General features: G+C 38.0%; 1 protein-coding gene across 6 annotated transcripts in view; it reads left to right on the forward strand.

Annotated features, from left to right (window-relative positions):
- TBC1D5 (TBC1 domain family member 5) overlaps nt 1–16953 on the forward strand; it is a 366944-nt gene that overhangs the window by 260584 nt on the left and 89407 nt on the right. For 5 of the 6 annotated variants that reach the window (XM_080386447.1, XM_080386448.1, XM_080386446.1 and 2 more), the window contains 3 exons: nt 5682–5767; nt 10603–10868; nt 15198–15263. In XM_080386447.1, coding sequence (XP_080242573.1) covers nt 5682–5767; nt 10603–10868; nt 15198–15263 — 418 coding nt within the window. The remainder of the gene's footprint in view (nt 1–5681; nt 5768–10602; nt 10869–15197; nt 15264–16953) is intronic. The other variant, XM_080386449.1, reaches the window with a different exon arrangement.

Consider the following 16953-nt stretch of genomic DNA (forward strand, 5'->3'; position numbering starts at 1 on the left):
ATTCCCAGTTTGAGGATTATGGTGTTCCTTTGCCAACACCAGTATTAGTGCAGGGATCTCCTGACTCCTATGATTAAAGGAAGTTGTTTATTAGTTCTGTGTAGGATACTCAGCATGTTGTGCTACTCTCACACATGGGGTTGATCTGTGTTTTGGATAATATTTTGCTGTTGGCCTTGAACCACATTAGAATTGGCAGTAGCACACCATGTCCTCTCATGTTTCACTATTTTGGTGGGGTTTTTTTAGTATTTAACACAGTGGTTTGTAGGTGGATGGAATACCTTTTGTGCTCTGGCAAGTTGCTTGTTCTGCAGAATGTGTAACTAGGGAGGAAGGAAATTAAAAAGTAAAGGGAAAGTTTTCTTGGGGAACGGCATTTGCTTTGGGTGCCCTAGAGTTTGGGGTGGGTTGATTGGTTAGTATACAAAATATTGTGTTGTGTTTATGTAATGCTATGCCACTGCTTATACTGTATAAGTCTAGTCATAGAGTGGAGACAGCTGCTTGGATACCTGACAAAAGAATAAAAAGAAGAAAGGTGAAATTCTCCATGAAGCTAGGCTGTTAGGTCATCATTAGTACTTAATTATTAGAGCCAAATAGAAAAACTGCTGCCAAATTGAACAAACTATATTCCTTAGTTACATCTCAGCTGCTATATTTCAGCTCTGTTCCCAGTCCAAATTTTTGCCATGTTTGTATCATCAAAGAAAGAAGCATAGATAATCTAGAAGGAGAAGGTGAACCTCTGCTGACCTCCCAGTCATCACTGAATGTAGGGTCATACGCTCCTCCAGCTGTCATTAGAGACAAATGAAAGGGGGGGGAAAAGTAGAATCTTAGTACGAAAATGTCTTAGGCTGTGTGAGGATTATGAAAAAAAATATTGCCCTGTCAGCTAAAGAGGGGAGGAAAGAGCAAACTGTGTCCTTAAAAATATTTGTTTAAACACAAAGAACAGCACTGCATCATTATCCTTGTCTTTTTTTATGTATATTTAGTTCAGTCTGTTCTTTAGTTTAGGCCTAAAATATTATGAGTTTAGAAAAAAAGATGTATGTTTCACAGCATTTGTTTAATATATTGGAAAAAAAAACCCTAGTTTTAAAAAAATCCCGTTTGGCACTAGTGAGATGATTGTTTTGTTAAGCCTGTTGCTGCGGGTATTTATAATTCACCACTGCTGCTTTGTTTGTTTTTTCCGTTGCATTTAGGTTATCTCGTTTCAGATACAATCTATTAAGTGGAGTATTTTTCAGTAGCTGAGGTTTTCCCACCTGTCTACCCTAAAACACCTGCAACATATGTTTGTGTAACCCTGCAATGCTTTGTGGTTTGGGCCTTGAGAAATTCCCCCAGAGCTTTTTGCTTATAAACAGCTGAGCAATTCATTTCTCTAATGACAAGTGCTTTTCCCTTGGCGTTGAGGCAATAGCACGTTTGCTGAAATAAGGCTCACTTTTTGTTCAGACATATTGAAAATCTTTTTTTTCATTTTTGTCTCTTATTCTGAACCTTCGGATTTTGAGCAGGGGGGGTTTCGTTGGGGTTTTGGGTGGGGTTTTTTTGTATGGGGTGTTGTGGCTGTTAATAATACTAAAGAGGGAGGAAAGGAAATACTTCAACAAGGAAGAAAAAAGAATGTTGTACGGACTCCTCTGCTTGCACCTGTGTGTAAACTTTTACAAATAATACGTATTCAGATGAGGAAGCGTTACATTGCAGCGGCGGCCTGGTTTTCCTGGTACGTTGAAGAGCAGCCTGCCGGTGACTTCTGTCACGCACAGGCGGGCCCTGCTGTATCATATTTACTCCGTGGGTAATGTGACGTGGTATGTCTCCAGAGGCCAGGGAGGAAAAAAAAGGGTTATACGAGGGAATTTGAGCATATGGAAGGAGCACAGTCCTTAGCTGGTGGGAATTGCTTTTCGGCAGTTTATCCATTTATGCACATTTAGGAAATCTCTGCTGCTTTCAGTGGGATTCTGACCATGGCCTCGGCCCCCCACCTAGGAAAAAAAGCAGGCGTGGGTGTAACTTTACTCAGCCCTTTGTCCCTGGAGGAGAATAAAGCCAAACAGAAAGTCCCCAAGAAGCTCCTGCCAGCTGTGGGAGCTGGAGCGAGTCAGTCTGCTGGTGGCTGGGAAGAGAAGCAGGAGGACAGGGATTAGGACTTCAGCAGGCAAAGGAGGGGGGACATCTTTAGGGGCAAGGAAGGGCTCAGGGGCAGGAGTACCTCAGAGGCAGCTGAAACGTTTTGAGGCATCCCCTCCCTTTGAGCTGTGGCTAATACTTCTGGAAGAGGCAAAGTCCAAAATCACCTCTATTTCTATGTGTGCTTCTGTATCTGAGTTTCGTGCGCTGTCCTTTTAAAAGTAGAAAGTGGGGATTTTCTACCGGTTGAAACTAAGCTCGCTGTAGCTAGCAATGAAGATTAGAAGAATTATAAAACAGCAGACTGCTCCTACAAAATGGGTGAGGGGAAGAGGGATTTCTAGTGTTGGCACAGGCAGCTTTTATCTGATTTCTGCACTCTCTTTCCTTAGAAGGGGAAAAACATAAATATGTTAATCTGTATAATGCCCGTACGCAATTTCTTGGGCTGATTTCACTGTCATTTTAACATTATCCTTTTAAGAAAAGATTTTTATCTGAGGTACTAGTCAAAATACTGACATAAATTCAAGAAGAAAAGGAAAAACTGTACTTGCTTAAGTAATTAAAAATACAAATAGAATCATTCTAAATTGCACCGGGTAGGAAAAAAATGTGGTTACTGTAAATTTTTTAAATGACGGAGCTATGTTTTCCTGTAAATAAATTTGTTTAGTCTTCAGCCCTAATAAATGGAATGTAATATAGGGGACAGCTCAAATTGGATGCTTTAGAGAGGGGAATTAGTTCAAAATTCATAAAGAAGAGACATTGTAATTGTGTAGGTTTTCCTTTCTGCTTATGTTTAACTTACTGAAATGGTTAAAAAGAATATAAAATTTAAAGGACAATCACAATGACATGAAGATCATCATCTTCATAAAACCATATTTTTTGCTGTCTGAATTTCAGTTTTCAGAAGTATTTAAAATTTCAGTGGTGATACTTTACAGAAACTTGTCGGCTAACGTATATGTCAGGCTTGTTGGTTGTTTTTTTTAATAATGAAATTTTCAAAAAGGATCTCTCTGTAGTGTTGCAAAAGGAGTTGCAGCAGTAACCCTTGATATTTACTGTCTTGCATTTCTAATATTTTTTCAACAGCCTTTTTTTCTGAGGGTTTTTTTTTTTGACTACATGTAATAGTACTTTAAACTGCTTCTTCCTTTGATACTTTTAAACCTCGTAGGAATTTAAATAGACCCTTGTGAAAGTAATTCTTGAGCCTTATTCATATGTTCAAGTTAGATCATTATTCCTATTAATGGCTTTAAGTGCTTAGATAGTAGATCAGCCTTTTGTGTCTTGAATTGCTTGTCATTTCTGCATAAATATGTTTCAAGATACTGTTCCACATGATCTTTTCCTCTTTTTTTTTATTTTTATTCAGATGCAATGTGTAATAATTTTATTTATGGGGTGGTGGAAAAGAAATGTCAATGTTTTTGCTAAGTTTGAATATATACTGTGTTATTTGAAACCAATTGCAGAACTGGCTAGCATCTGGTAACATGAATTTTTCAAAGGCCTGTCTTAGGACTTAGAAGTGCTTGTTATTTTAACCATCTCTTGCTTTTCCATCTTGTTGAAATGGTCAGAAAATCAAAATACCTGAAGAAAAAAGTTACTAAATTCATGGGAGAAAAGTTACACTGTTTGATTACTCGTGTAGTAGTCGCAGAACCATCAGTTATCCTCATCACGTCAGTTTAGATTTGATTATCATAGAAATGCATTGAATTACCAAACTAGAGCAATAGTAACTAAAGCTGATTCATTGTTATTGCTGTCAATTGATGAGGACTGACTTACAAGCCATATGAATGAGTAGAGTTATGCAAATATTGATTTTTAACAGGAGGAGAAAAACGTAGAACGGCCATTACAATGTGGGTGGTGGGATAGATGAGGATTTTTTTGACGGTTGTCTAATAGCTTTTAGTTGTTTCATTTCTTAATGAACATTACAAACAGGACATATTTTTAAAATGTTTAATGTGTTTCCAAAGAAAGAAAATGAGACATTTCATACAAGATTAAGTCTGACTGCGTGAAATGATTTGGAAATTCCCAGCCTTGAATGTGACCCTGGAAATCACCCTGGCCTTTGATACCTACCAGCTCTTTCAATCTTCTTCTCTCCTTTTGTGCGCATGTAATATTCTGGTCTTTAAAATACAACTCCTATATCCTCTTCCAAAAATAAGGTTTCCAAGGAGTGAGGGTTATCTGCAGTTATGTGGAAGATGAGAGGATAAGACTATGGATGCTCCAGTCCATAGTGAAATCTGGAGGGCAAAAATACAACGTGTGAAACTGAAACAGCTGCAGACTGACTCTGTCAAAAATACGATGTACTCTTACCTGTGAACAACTATTTCAGAAATGTCATTGTATGGTTCATTAGAACTGGCTTTACTACCAGCAGGACTGAAGAAGGCAAATCAGAATATAAAGCAACGGCCTGTGAATGAATAAACCTCTAAAGCAAATACTTGGAAAGTATTTAGATCTATATTGTATTGTATAAATATATGTATGTTTATACAATATATCTGATCATTATGGGAAAATTTACCATTTTGTTTTCTTTTACACTAGAAATTATTTACTTTAAGCCATTTCTCTTCTACTTTATATATATATATATATAAAAAGGTCCTCTCTGTATCTATCTGTTATTTTGGCTTCTTCTATATGCAGATTTTTTTACTTAAAAACAATGTCCTTGATGCATTCGTTTGATCAAGCTGTATTTATATAATATTCATTCATATATATATATATATATAAAATATATATATATATTATTTTTATATATATTATATAAGTTTGAAGCTCATCCTGCAAGGCAGCATGCTGAAGAGGAATAGTTTCATTGTGGCAGAGGTGGAGATTAACAAGTGGCTTCTGGCTCCGATATTAATTATATACATTTTGTTAGAGGGGAACAGTTCTTTATTCGTGGCCTCTTGTTTTGAGTAGGGTGAAATTTGGAGATAAAAAAGGCTCCGCGTGCCATCTAGTGGCACGTTCAGGTTGTCTCGCTAAATTAATTTGCTTAACCGAGATGCTGCTAGTAGTATTTTCTGCTTACTATTACCATTTTCTTTAAAACCATGTCATTTTAGCTTGGAGGTGCTTAAAATTCTCTATCTGAGCTAAAGGAAGAAATCAGATTGGTATCAGAACCTGTCCAAATTGATGGAATTAGAAATGTTACCACTGCAGCCAGCAGCCTCAGCACTGTGTGGAAGAGTGCGAATTTCTGTGAGCATGGAGGGGACTTACTGGCAACACTTGGTATTATTTTAAGTATTTTAAGAGTTCATTGTTATGTAACTGGTGTTACTGCCTTGAGAAACCAAGATCCTGAGGGAAAAAATTATTCTTTAAATTTCTAATCTTCATTGATGAGCATACTTTTTTCTCTGCTTTAAAAATCTCTCAGAAAATTCCAATAAGGTATTCTTTTTTAAAAATATGTATTTAAAATTTTTTTGTTTGTTTATTTATTTTTTTAGAAAAATCCAAGACCGGTAACTCATCAATTCCAACAAAATTTAGACTATTACAAAGCACGTGGAGCTGACTTGATGAACAAAACCCGGTAAGCTATTTCTGAGTATGTGTTCACTGAACTAAGACCTTACATAAACAAAATGTTTCACAAGTCGCTTTTATTCCAAACAGATATTACATAAGCAGTGTTAGAAGCACATGTGTTTATTTCATGACATTTGTTTTGAGTCTTTACCTTGCCTATTATTACATGATAAATGAAAGCTGTACAGATTGTGTTGATGTCAGCTCGCTGGCATTTTTTTAAGGTTAAGGACATTCATACGCAGTGACATATAAACTAAAAGCAGGGACTAAAATGTTGCCAGTGTGAGTTCTGTAGCTGAACTGCTTCCAAAAACGCATCTAACTGCAGCCTGGAGTATTCACAATCCAGAAGCTGTGTAAATTAAATTGAATTACGGTAAATCCAGTTTGAAATAATTTTGCTAAACCGTTTTACAGCCTTTCTCCCTTGTTTTAGAAGTGATTTTTATCACTACTGCTTAAATTCCGTGTCAAGTCCTTTTTATCTGGTGGTCACAAGTGTAGAGGTGCCCATGCCCCGACAGGGTGGCCACAGCGTGGGTGCCGGTTGCTGGTGGGTGGTGGTCGCGGTGGCTGCGGAGCGAGCCAGCACAGGGCACGGGGCATTGCGTCAGTTTATACTGTCACTGTTACACTTTCTTAGATTGCACATTGTCGCAGCCATATACCGTGTCTGCTGATTCATAGGAATTTGCTGGGTTTTAGACCTTTGCACCTCTGTCAAATTCTGTTTCAATCAGTTTCATTAAAAGCTAGCTGAAATTAAAATGGAGTGGATTAAAAAGCTCTTAAAAATGGAGGAAGGAGCAGAAATCAAAGCTAGGCAGAGTGAATGCAAAAGCTTTTTCTTTTTTTTTCCCCTAAACCAGGCTCTAAAGTTGGGAATGTCAAAAATTTCTGTATTCTGTTGCATTTTCTCAATATTTTTACTTATTTATTCATTAAAATAATGGTTCGAGAATTGCATAAACTGGAAAAATAAGTTATCTGAGAATTCCAAAAGAAGCATTTCAAGGATTTTGAAAAAAAAAAATAAATCATAAAGCACAAACAAGAATGACACCTCTTGGAAACCTGAATTTTAAGGAAACAAATGCCCATTAAGTCTATGTAGGACTATAAATTAATTGCACACATATATACAGGATGCACACCAAAGGAGAGGGGAAATTGTTTAAAATAGTTCAGAAAGGGGAATAACTGGGATAAATTTATCTCAACACAGGAACATGTAAAGAAGGTCAAATGTGGTAAATCTGGTTAAGATTGGGCTAAAGAGAGAACTGGAGGATGTAACATTAAGAAATGTTTCTGCAATGAGCAAAGAAATGAATTACATCAGCTACCAAGTCTTTTTCATTTTTAATTCCACAGGCTCAATGATATATTTAAAATATCTTGGCAAATCTCTAATAGATATTGCTTATTTTAACACATATAAAACTTTTTAATCCATCATATTCGTATATTTGCCTCTCATCTCTCATAATGGCTACTTACTGAAGAGAGAAATGCTTTTGATAAGACTTGCTTAAAACAAAACATTTTCATCTTAGCAGAAAACAGTAGAGATTGAATCATCTTCCTACTGCTAGTTTAAAAATACACCATTCACAGTCAAGGTCAATGATGCTTATTGTGATGAAACAAAATTGTTTGCTTCATAGATGGAATTCACGTTTCCTTGATACTCATATTTTTAAACTGATGCCTTTTAAATGCATCTGCTGATAATTCTACAACATAATCAATCAGCATTTTTCTTATAATTGTTGTGCATGTCTGGTACATTTAGATGGCTAAAATGTAGACATTGATCCATGTTTAATGGCTGTAATCATCCTTTGCATTAATATATCAGGCATTTAAATGGTAAGAAATAGATACATTGTTCTTATTTTCCTGAACTTCAGCTCAGTTTGTGTACTTTCTCCAGAGATCTAACACCTCGCTATCATTCAGTTTCTGAAGCTGTGATTCTGTGAAGTTGCACAGTAAATTTTACTACAGAGTACTGTTTTTAAGACCACCTCTTGACAAGAATTTAGATAGGATCATGGTTTATTTTTCATGTACGTGTATGTGTTTGTGTTCTGAGCTGATCATTAGCAGTGTCAGTTCATAGGAAAGCCAAAGCACACATAGGTATGAGAAGCTGCAATAACTATCCTTTCTAGTTCTCAAAGAATTTTTAAACATTATTGCACATTATTGTTGAAAGCATTTTTTAAAATTATATCTTGGACATAACAGCTTAAAGATTTTTCTCGCTTATTGTTCCTGTAAAGTGAAGTTTCTCTAAAAAGTCTCTTTCCAGCCATCTGAAAAACACAAACTCAGTTCTGTCAGAGCAGCCAAATTAAGCAGTCTAGAAGGAAAACCAATACTTTTTATTAAGCAAAATATAGCAGGGAAAAAAAATGAAACAAGAAAGAAAGAAGTTGGTAGACAAAAACACACAAGCCTCTGTATAAGCTTTGTCCCCTGCATCTGTTTCTATGATTCCAACGATGCTCTTAGCTCAAAGTGTCCAGTGACTTTGTTGCTTGGGTGGCTTGTCAGAGAAAATATTTTCTTCCAGTAAATACCATTTTTTGTGCAAAGTCAGGATTTTTTTTACTGATTTTTCAAGGCTCTATCTAGATTGTCTCTAGAAACAGCACAAACCTAGGGTTCAATGTGCAAGCCATTATCTTCTTTCTAAGGTGATGTTTCAGGTGAGTGAGTGATAAATACCACCCCAATCTTGATGATTAGGTTCAGTAGACTGAGGTGAAAAAATATGCCAAATATACTAAAGTTCAGATTCTGAACCTCAACCAAGCTATTACTGGTATGACCTCCAAAATCAGTGGTGGAATTAGATTCACTGCAAACTGTTGAAAACTGATAGATACTTGCTAAGCCAGCACTTGGCATTTCTTCTTCCACCTTTAAAGCTACAGTCTTCATTTTCTTTCTGGAATGGAGAAGACATTAAACAAAAGGCCCTGTGCTGACTTTTCTGATGCCACATATATGTGATGGAATAGAAAAAAAATCCCTTTCTCTTCCATAAGTGTCTCTGCAGTACCTTGGGGAGGTGATTAAGAACTGAGTCTGCTAGGTGGTAGCAGAGTAAAATTTAATAGTAATAAACATTTTACCATGTCCTCTTTAAAATCATTGGGACCCATTCAGGTTTTTTCAACTGTTTGGGACTCCTGCAAGAGCATTTTATAGTTGTGAAGATGCTTTCTTTGTAGTTACTTTGTCAGTCATTCCCAGGTGGCTGCAGAAAGATTTTTATAGTATCGGCAGATTCAATAAAATGGGGAGACACAAGAAACACCCTGTCATCGTTACTCCGCGATCATTCTTTTCCAGCTTCCATAAACTGGGAAGTAGCACTTTGTCCCAGTCTCTGTGCTGCTGTTCCTCCTAAAAAATGCTACGTGCTGTCTTTCTTCATCTCCAGTACACAGCAGAAGGGCCTCGTACAGCTTGGGGCTGTATCTCGTGAGCGTGCAGGCTCTCACATACTTTCTTCTGCTGCCTCTCATTTTAACCATATCTATTCTAAGTCTAAACAACTCAGCTGTTGTTTTTTTTTCTGGATATGTTCTATATGTGTGCACGCATTTATATTGTGTAGTCTAAAAAAAAAACATATCTGGAGACAAATAGGGAAATGATATGAAAAGCAAAATTAAAATTACTTTTCCAGGTGCCTGAGCAAGTTACAAGTCACCCATATTAATTCATTGGTAGTTTATTTTTAGTTTAACTTCCCCCAAACATCACAGAACTATTCCCCGCCCCGCCCCGCCCCCCCCCCCCCCCCCCGAGTACAATGATCGTATTGTTTTTAATTCCTTGTGTTTCTTCAAAATTTTTAAAGACAGCTTTTATATCACTGAAGTACAGATCACTAAAATACAACCTTAGGAGTGGAAAGATCTCTGTGATTCCTATGTGTTTCTGTGAAAGATATTTCAAGCATTAATTATATAAAACAGGAAAATACAGAATGGTCGAATAGGAATGTCCTTGCTGATCCCTGGGTTATGTGAACAATCCTACTGGGAATTAGAAGCTTCTTTGCCTCTTTATTTTAGACAGATTAAATGGTTTGACAATTTCCTTGTTCTTAATGTTGCATATAACTGAAATTAATTAAATAGCCACTGTCATTAAAAATAAAAAGCAACAATGCTAAGGACCATGATCTAGTGTATGTTTTATCCTGAAGCCATTCTTTAGCCAAAATCAGTTTAGAAATCAGCATTCCTGTTAAAAAGTGCTTGGCTTGAAATGGCTGGGCTGGGCAGAAGATGAAGAGCAATAGACATCTAGCTCTGCCAGCCTAGAAGTACAACCTAGTGTTAGTTCCGCTTCTTGAAAGAAATGTTTGAGTTTGAGTTTTTGTAAACATTTAAGAGAATTTAACCTAGCAGGAGTGAATATTAAAGCAGTCTTTGAATAAGAAGTGCAAAAAGTCAGTCTTAAAAAGGTTTTGATGCTTTTGAGCCTGGATTGTTTTTTTGTCGCTCTCATGTTTTTTTCATTTAAAAAAGCAAATTAAGAAAATTGGTGAGAATTTACTTTGGGGTGAGTCTGCATTTTTCAGGAAGAAAGGGCCAAAACAATCTGTCCACTGATAGTTGGGGAAAACTTGGACCACATGCAGTCCTTCTGGTTCATGTATGTATTCCAGTGCAACTGTAATAAAACACCTTCTTCGTAATGTTCAAATCTTGAATTTCTTCCCCTGTTTCTGGAGAACAATGCATGCATTGCTGTGCCTGTCCAAACCATTGGCAAGGATGTGATGATTTCTCCTCTTCTGTTTTTTAGCGCCAGCGCTAAGGCTGCCCCACTGAACATCAACAAAGTCTCCAGCAGCTTACTGAATTTTGGCCGAAAGCTCATTGCTCCGGCTATGGCTTCAGGCGGGGCTGGGGGTGCTCCTGCCAGTGGGAGCAGCTTTCCCCCCCCTGCAATGCCCATCAGAAGCGCAGTGGAAGCCCCCCTCTACCACCACCACCAGCAGCACCAGCACCATCAGGCACAGCAGCAGAGGATGATGAAATCTGAAAGCATGCCAGTTCAGCTGGGCAAAGGTAAGGGTGAAACATCTAGCAGTGGTGCAGCAGAGGGAAGCTTGGTCATATATCTTAAGGACTGAAGAAAGTCCTTTTATTGACTTTACATCAATAGGTACATATTTGGAGGAAAGAAAAAAAAAAGCATTTTGTTAAGGAGGACATCTGTGCTAAGTACAACATGTTTGCGATGTAATACAAAATTAGATGTTATCTCAAGAATGTACAAATACTATAGGAAGTTTTGAACCTTTTAAAAAATATGAACAAGAAATTACATCAGACATACCAACAAACTACATCATTGCCAGAAACATTAGCCAATTAATTTTTCAGTCTTTTAAATGCAGATTTTTTTTAACAGTAAGACTAATTTCTTACAGGGTTTTTTAGATTATTGTCACAAATCTCATGCATATCAATATTTGCTAAGTGCAAGTGAAGGAAGTTAGATCAATTACGGAGTAATTCTTAACAATTGAAATCTTACTCCCTTTAGAATGTGTGGAGCTCATTTGAGAAGTCGTTTGAACAATAACATGTTTGCCTTTTAATAATTTTTTATGGCCCTCTGCACTTTCCGTGTTTAGAAAATACTACTTCTTTTTCTTGAGTCTTTCTTTTCATATTTCTTGAGGACAGTTTATTCAAACAACAAAGTCACAAGCTCAGCTTCAGTAGTTATTTCCTATGCTCTGCCGTGCTCAAGGTGCATTACTGCTTTTCATCTTCAGTCGGCCTATGGCAGTGTGTTATTTGCAAGGAGTTATGTAGAGTGATCCAGTGTCTGCCGCTTCTAGCAACTCATCCTAAGCGATGGTTGTAAGTTTGAGGTCTGGTGCTGGTTGCCCTGAACCTTTACATAGGCTTGCATCATGTTCTTCACCAGATTTGAAAGTGTAAGATAAGGAAAATAACACTTTTTGGTTATTTCTGAAGTTGGTGTCCTTTTGCTTTCCTGTGGCACCCATATGGTCCAAAATTAGTCCTTTCATGATGTGTCGCATCCCCAGCAGACACTGAGGGAGTAGAATTGCAAGGTACAACCATTCTCTTGGAGCAGAGAGATACAGTCACTTCTGTAAGAGCCACTGCAGCTGCTTGGCAAAATCCAGATACACAGCTTCTCTCAGAATTGTAGAATAGTCTCAGAAATTGCTCCAGAGTTTTACAGTGCAAACATGAAACTGAAACACAGTGAATCGTTGATGCAAATCCTGATCACAACAATGGAAGTGAAATTAGGTGTGGAATTAAATTATTTCCACAGTTTTGGAGAGAGACTCTTTTGTTTGGGTTTTTTTTGTGATTTTCCATAGCTCCCTTACCACATTATTCTTTTCTTACCTTTGGCGTTGAAAAGTAGTCCTCAGGTGGTTATTTTCTTTCCCTGCTTAGTATAAAAAAAGTGTACAATTGGAAGCAACTTCTGTAGGTGGAATCGATTGTAGCTTAATCTTGACCATCTTGGTCAAGGATGACTCTGTTTACACTTGTAAGTAACATGTTGCATCATCCAGAAATGTACCCGACACTTTCCATACAAGAATCAGAATAAAAAACTGTAGTTATGTTTGGTCATTGGCATGTACAAGCCATGCACATATCTCTGTATCAACAGGAATATGGAGATTTGATAAAGTCATCAAGCAATTACACAAATTTATGATGTAGGGCATAAAGCATTGTCATGGCAAGAGGAAATAAAGCATACTGCCGTGCTTCAGTACCTGCAGCTTCCTCTCACCCTCTTCTGTCTACCCATATTTGGCACAAAACTTGCAGAAGTATTTAAAAGGCCACAAAATGTAAATATATATTTTTAATCAGTTGGGGTGACAGTGAGTTTTCTTTTACGTATTAGCGCCATACTTGTTCCAGACCTGGACAGTTAGCAGTGTGTTGTCTGTAGTTGGATGGAACTTCTAAATGACAGCAGCTAACTACATTTGCAAGTGCCATAATTTTTTGTAAAGAGAAATCTGAAACAGCAAATCTTAGAGCTGCCCAGTGAATTCTCTGAAATTGAAATGTAGGAATAGCTTAAAAAAAAAATAAACCCTATTTGCAACGACACTGTGGCAGAGACAGGCTAAGAAGACCCTTTTGAAAGACGATGCAGATACATTTGTAAACAACTCAGCACCATCTCCATCATGCCTTAGAAGTGGGAATAAGTCTTTTTCAGTTCTGTGCAGAACAGTATCGCCATGGCAAGAAAGTGCTGTACAGTGTCTCCTGTGAATGAGGGCACTTCCCACAGCTCTGGAAAGTTGTGGATACTTCTAGCCCAGGCATTAAGACTTAGGATTTAGAATATACCCATATCCTGAGAAGCTCTCATTCCACTTCTCTTTGTGCTGAACTTTTTACCTGCCTTTTTACCTTCTGCACTACCTTTTTTCAAACCCTGGATTCTGCTCTAGTTTTTGAGTACCTAAAAGCTGTTCAGCATGGTTTGTAACTACAGACCTCCCAAGTTACTGACTAGCTGTCACTAGCTGTCTTACATTCCTGTTCTTAACTGTGTTTTCAGCTCTCCTCAGCCTCCTGGAGCTTGGTTATTTAGCTGAGGTAGGCGGAGGCGCGGATTTAGGATTTAAGTCGATAGACATTTGCACTTCCAGTTGATCTAACACTCACAGATGCTCAATTGGACAGTATAAGAGACCGAAGTGCTATAAATCTGACAGGCTTCAAGTCATAAAAGAAGTCAACCGTTTTTCTTATATTATATTAGCCCTTTCCAGTTTTGAATGTTCAAGTGCTGCCGATAATTTCAGTTAATGTGTATAGGGCAGTAAGTTTGAAGAGATTAAATTAACTGCCTGATCAACTTTTTTATGAAGTGTGAAAAAGACCTTGGTAACAAAACATCTTGCAGGAGCGGCAAAATGTTCCTGTCCCAGCTTTAACGGCTCCGTGCAGACAGTTGCCGCTCGACGCAGCCGCTGTGACAGGTGTCGTTCCTGCTGCCGCCTCTAGGGGGAGCTTGTGCTGTACTCTGTACTCGAGGCCAGGGCGGGTCGGTTTGCATAATCGGTAGCAATGATTTTCCACTGCGAAGTTTTGGTACTTCCTTAATTTCTTCAAGAAAAAACGCATATAATTTAAACAATATAAACGAAAAAAACAGTGGACTATTATTAAAAAAAAAACCAACAACAAACAAAAAAAAACCCAAAACTTAATTGTAAGCATGTAATTCCAGATCTGTTTTCAACATTACAAATCACACTTGAATAAAGTATGCAGACACCTAATCAGAAATTCAGTTATTCCTGATAATACATGAATCCCATTGAGCCTGTCCTCAGCGCAGCAGAAGGTTGGGTATCATTCCTGATGATGCAAAGTAGCCTGCTCATAGAAAAGGGATTAAAATACTCCCTTGGTCCCACACGATGAAGGAATTCATTGGTACAAAGGCTGAATTCAAATCTTGAGTTCACTGGATTGTCAGTTGAGTTCATTGTCTTGAAAGACAAAAGTTTTGATAATGAAAAAATATGGGGGGAAAAGCAGAATTGTTGTCGTTTGTGTTCCACTGGATTCTTGAGCATTCAGAAACTGGATACTCTTTGATTACCAAAAAAAAAGTATTTCTCTTTCACTTCTTCTTTGATAGTGCCAGATACAGTTTGCTTTTATCACAAGGACACGTTAGAGGACCAGTTTGAAGATGAAGTTCTGCCAAAACTGCGATCAGCTATTTGAAGAGTTTCCAGATTACTGTTTGTATTTATGAGTTGATACTTCTGCGGTATTTGTTGTAACACGAACAGAATTTCCACAGTCATCAAATATGCCCTAAAGAAATGATCCCCATGTTTAGAATTATTTATGAACTGTGTCTAGAAAATGAGTATGCTTTTTCAGAAGGAAAAAGAAGTTGTCCTTACTGATAGCGGAACTGAATAAAAATTAAAGGAATAAAACACTGAGTAATAAATGCTTTTTATTTTCCTGTTTAAAAAACATGCAAATGTGCATATTCTTAGGCAATTACGAAATGTTACTGACAGTAAGAATATGATGCTCCCAAACTAGCAGAATGACAGTGTGAAGTACCAGAAACAAAATGGTTTCGATTGTTTGTTTTAGTGTAGATTTTGATATAAATCTGTCTCTTAAAAAGACTACTTTTTGGAAGTGTCTGAATGCAGCACATAATGCACTGGTAATTAAAACTTCCCATTTCTTTTTGCCTGCTCTTACGCCACTCTCTTACTCTGTCGTTTGTGTTTGAAGCAGGGTCTTCCAGCTAAAACCCCCAAAGTTGCAGCTCTTGGCTTCAGCGATTTGCATTTGTCGGGGAACCTTCTAACGCTGTTGTTTGTCCACCAGGCGAGGCAGGCGCAGGCAGTGATGCGGGGCTGCCGCCCCCCGCGCAGCATCCCGCTGCCCTCCCAGGTATGGCTGCTGCAGAGCCCGCGGGCGTTCTGTGCCTGCAGCCCTGCCCTCGGCTGCACACGCGGGTTTGCCCACGCGTGGCATCTCTACTCTGCCGGTGGCCATCCGCCGAGCGGCACTGTTGTGCAGAGAGAAAAAAAGCTGCTTCGCTTCATCGCTCCCTGACTGTGCTGTGTGTGGCCCCCCACTTCCATTCCATGTACTCCAGCATCCCTCTGCGTTAAACACGTCTGTTCGCCTTGTGCTTTGTTGCCCATTTCAGACTTTGTCATCATCAGCGTCTCTGTTAGCTGCGTTACCTCCCTGTTGTTATATTTAAGGCAGGTATTTGGGGTTGAAGATCTGCTTTAATGCAGTAGACTAAAGAGGAGCTTACCTGCCTTGGCCTGAAATAATAAGCATATGGTTTGGTGTGATGAGATGGGTTGAGCAAATTTTAAAAGTGCTGGAAGCCTTTGTTCCAATTTCAACATAGAAGAAAAAGGGAAACTGATTTACCTGAAAAGTTTTTATAAAGTCATATCATTCTTTCTGCAGATTTTAATCCTCTGCATCCTGACTATGGCAAATACAGAGTAATAGATGAGCAGATCTGAATGGTTTTGAATTATATATCGTGCCTTTCTTCTGTTCTTCTTGGTATCTTTGTCCTTGCTCTCCTTATAACTATGAAAGCTATTCTCTTCCTTTGTAGGGACCAACAGAATGAGCCATCCGTTTTGTATGCCTTTTTTTGTGTCTTTGATTTTTCGTATATTTCAGTAGAGACATCCAAACTTCATGGTTATCGCCCCTATAACTTAACTCAGACTTAGTGAGACCCGAAGCTTGCTTTTGTTTCATTGTTAAGTCTTCCCCACTCCTCTCATCATCACCTTTTACTTTATTAGAAGTCCTTATTATAAATCACATTGCAAACTTCCCTTCTTCTTTTCAAGACATTGCATCTCTCCACCCTCTGCCCTGCCAGCAATGCCAACAGTTCGGTCCCGTTTTCCCACTACCACATCCATGTATTTTCCAAACGGGTTTGTGTCAGAGCATTTGTAACCGTGGGGTCAGCCCCAATATTGTTAGCAGCAGGCAAGTGGTGAGCCAGTTAGAAGCCAGCACACGGATGTAACACTGCTCCTTTTTGCCTCAGAAGTGGATGTATTTTTAGTGCATGAAATGTTGTGCATCATTGCTGTGAACTATTTATGCATTTTGGTGTGTGTATATATACATTTTTTGAGACATCCTATGCAGTGACGTGTTCTGACTACTGCTTATGTCAGGGATCCTTAGCTATTTGTTCGGTGAGCCTCATAAGCATTTATTTGATTCCCATGCTTGGGGTTTGTTCAGCCTGTTTCATATGGGCTTTAGGACCTTCTAGTATGCGCTTAGATGGTCAGAGATTAAATTTTTCTAATAGTCTTTTAAGGAGGCATAATGTATTTATCTGAGATTGATAGAATGAGCAGAGGAAAATGATTTAATTCAGTGATGTTCTCAGGTTGCAGATTAAGCTCCTAAAGAAGAAGGAAATTAGTTTGGTTAGTTATTAACTGTAGTTTATTGCATCATTTTTAGACATTTTGATGCTACATGGAGGGTAAGAGTTCTGTTCTTGGTTTGGGTTTTTTTTTTTTCTTTTTTTTCTTTTTTTTTTTTTTCCTGAGGAATAATCCAAAATTAGAAACTCTCT

This window comes from Falco punctatus, assembly GCF_963210335.1.
Source record: "Falco punctatus genome assembly, chromosome: 4".
Lineage (NCBI taxonomy): Eukaryota > Metazoa > Chordata > Aves > Falconiformes > Falconidae > Falco > Falco punctatus.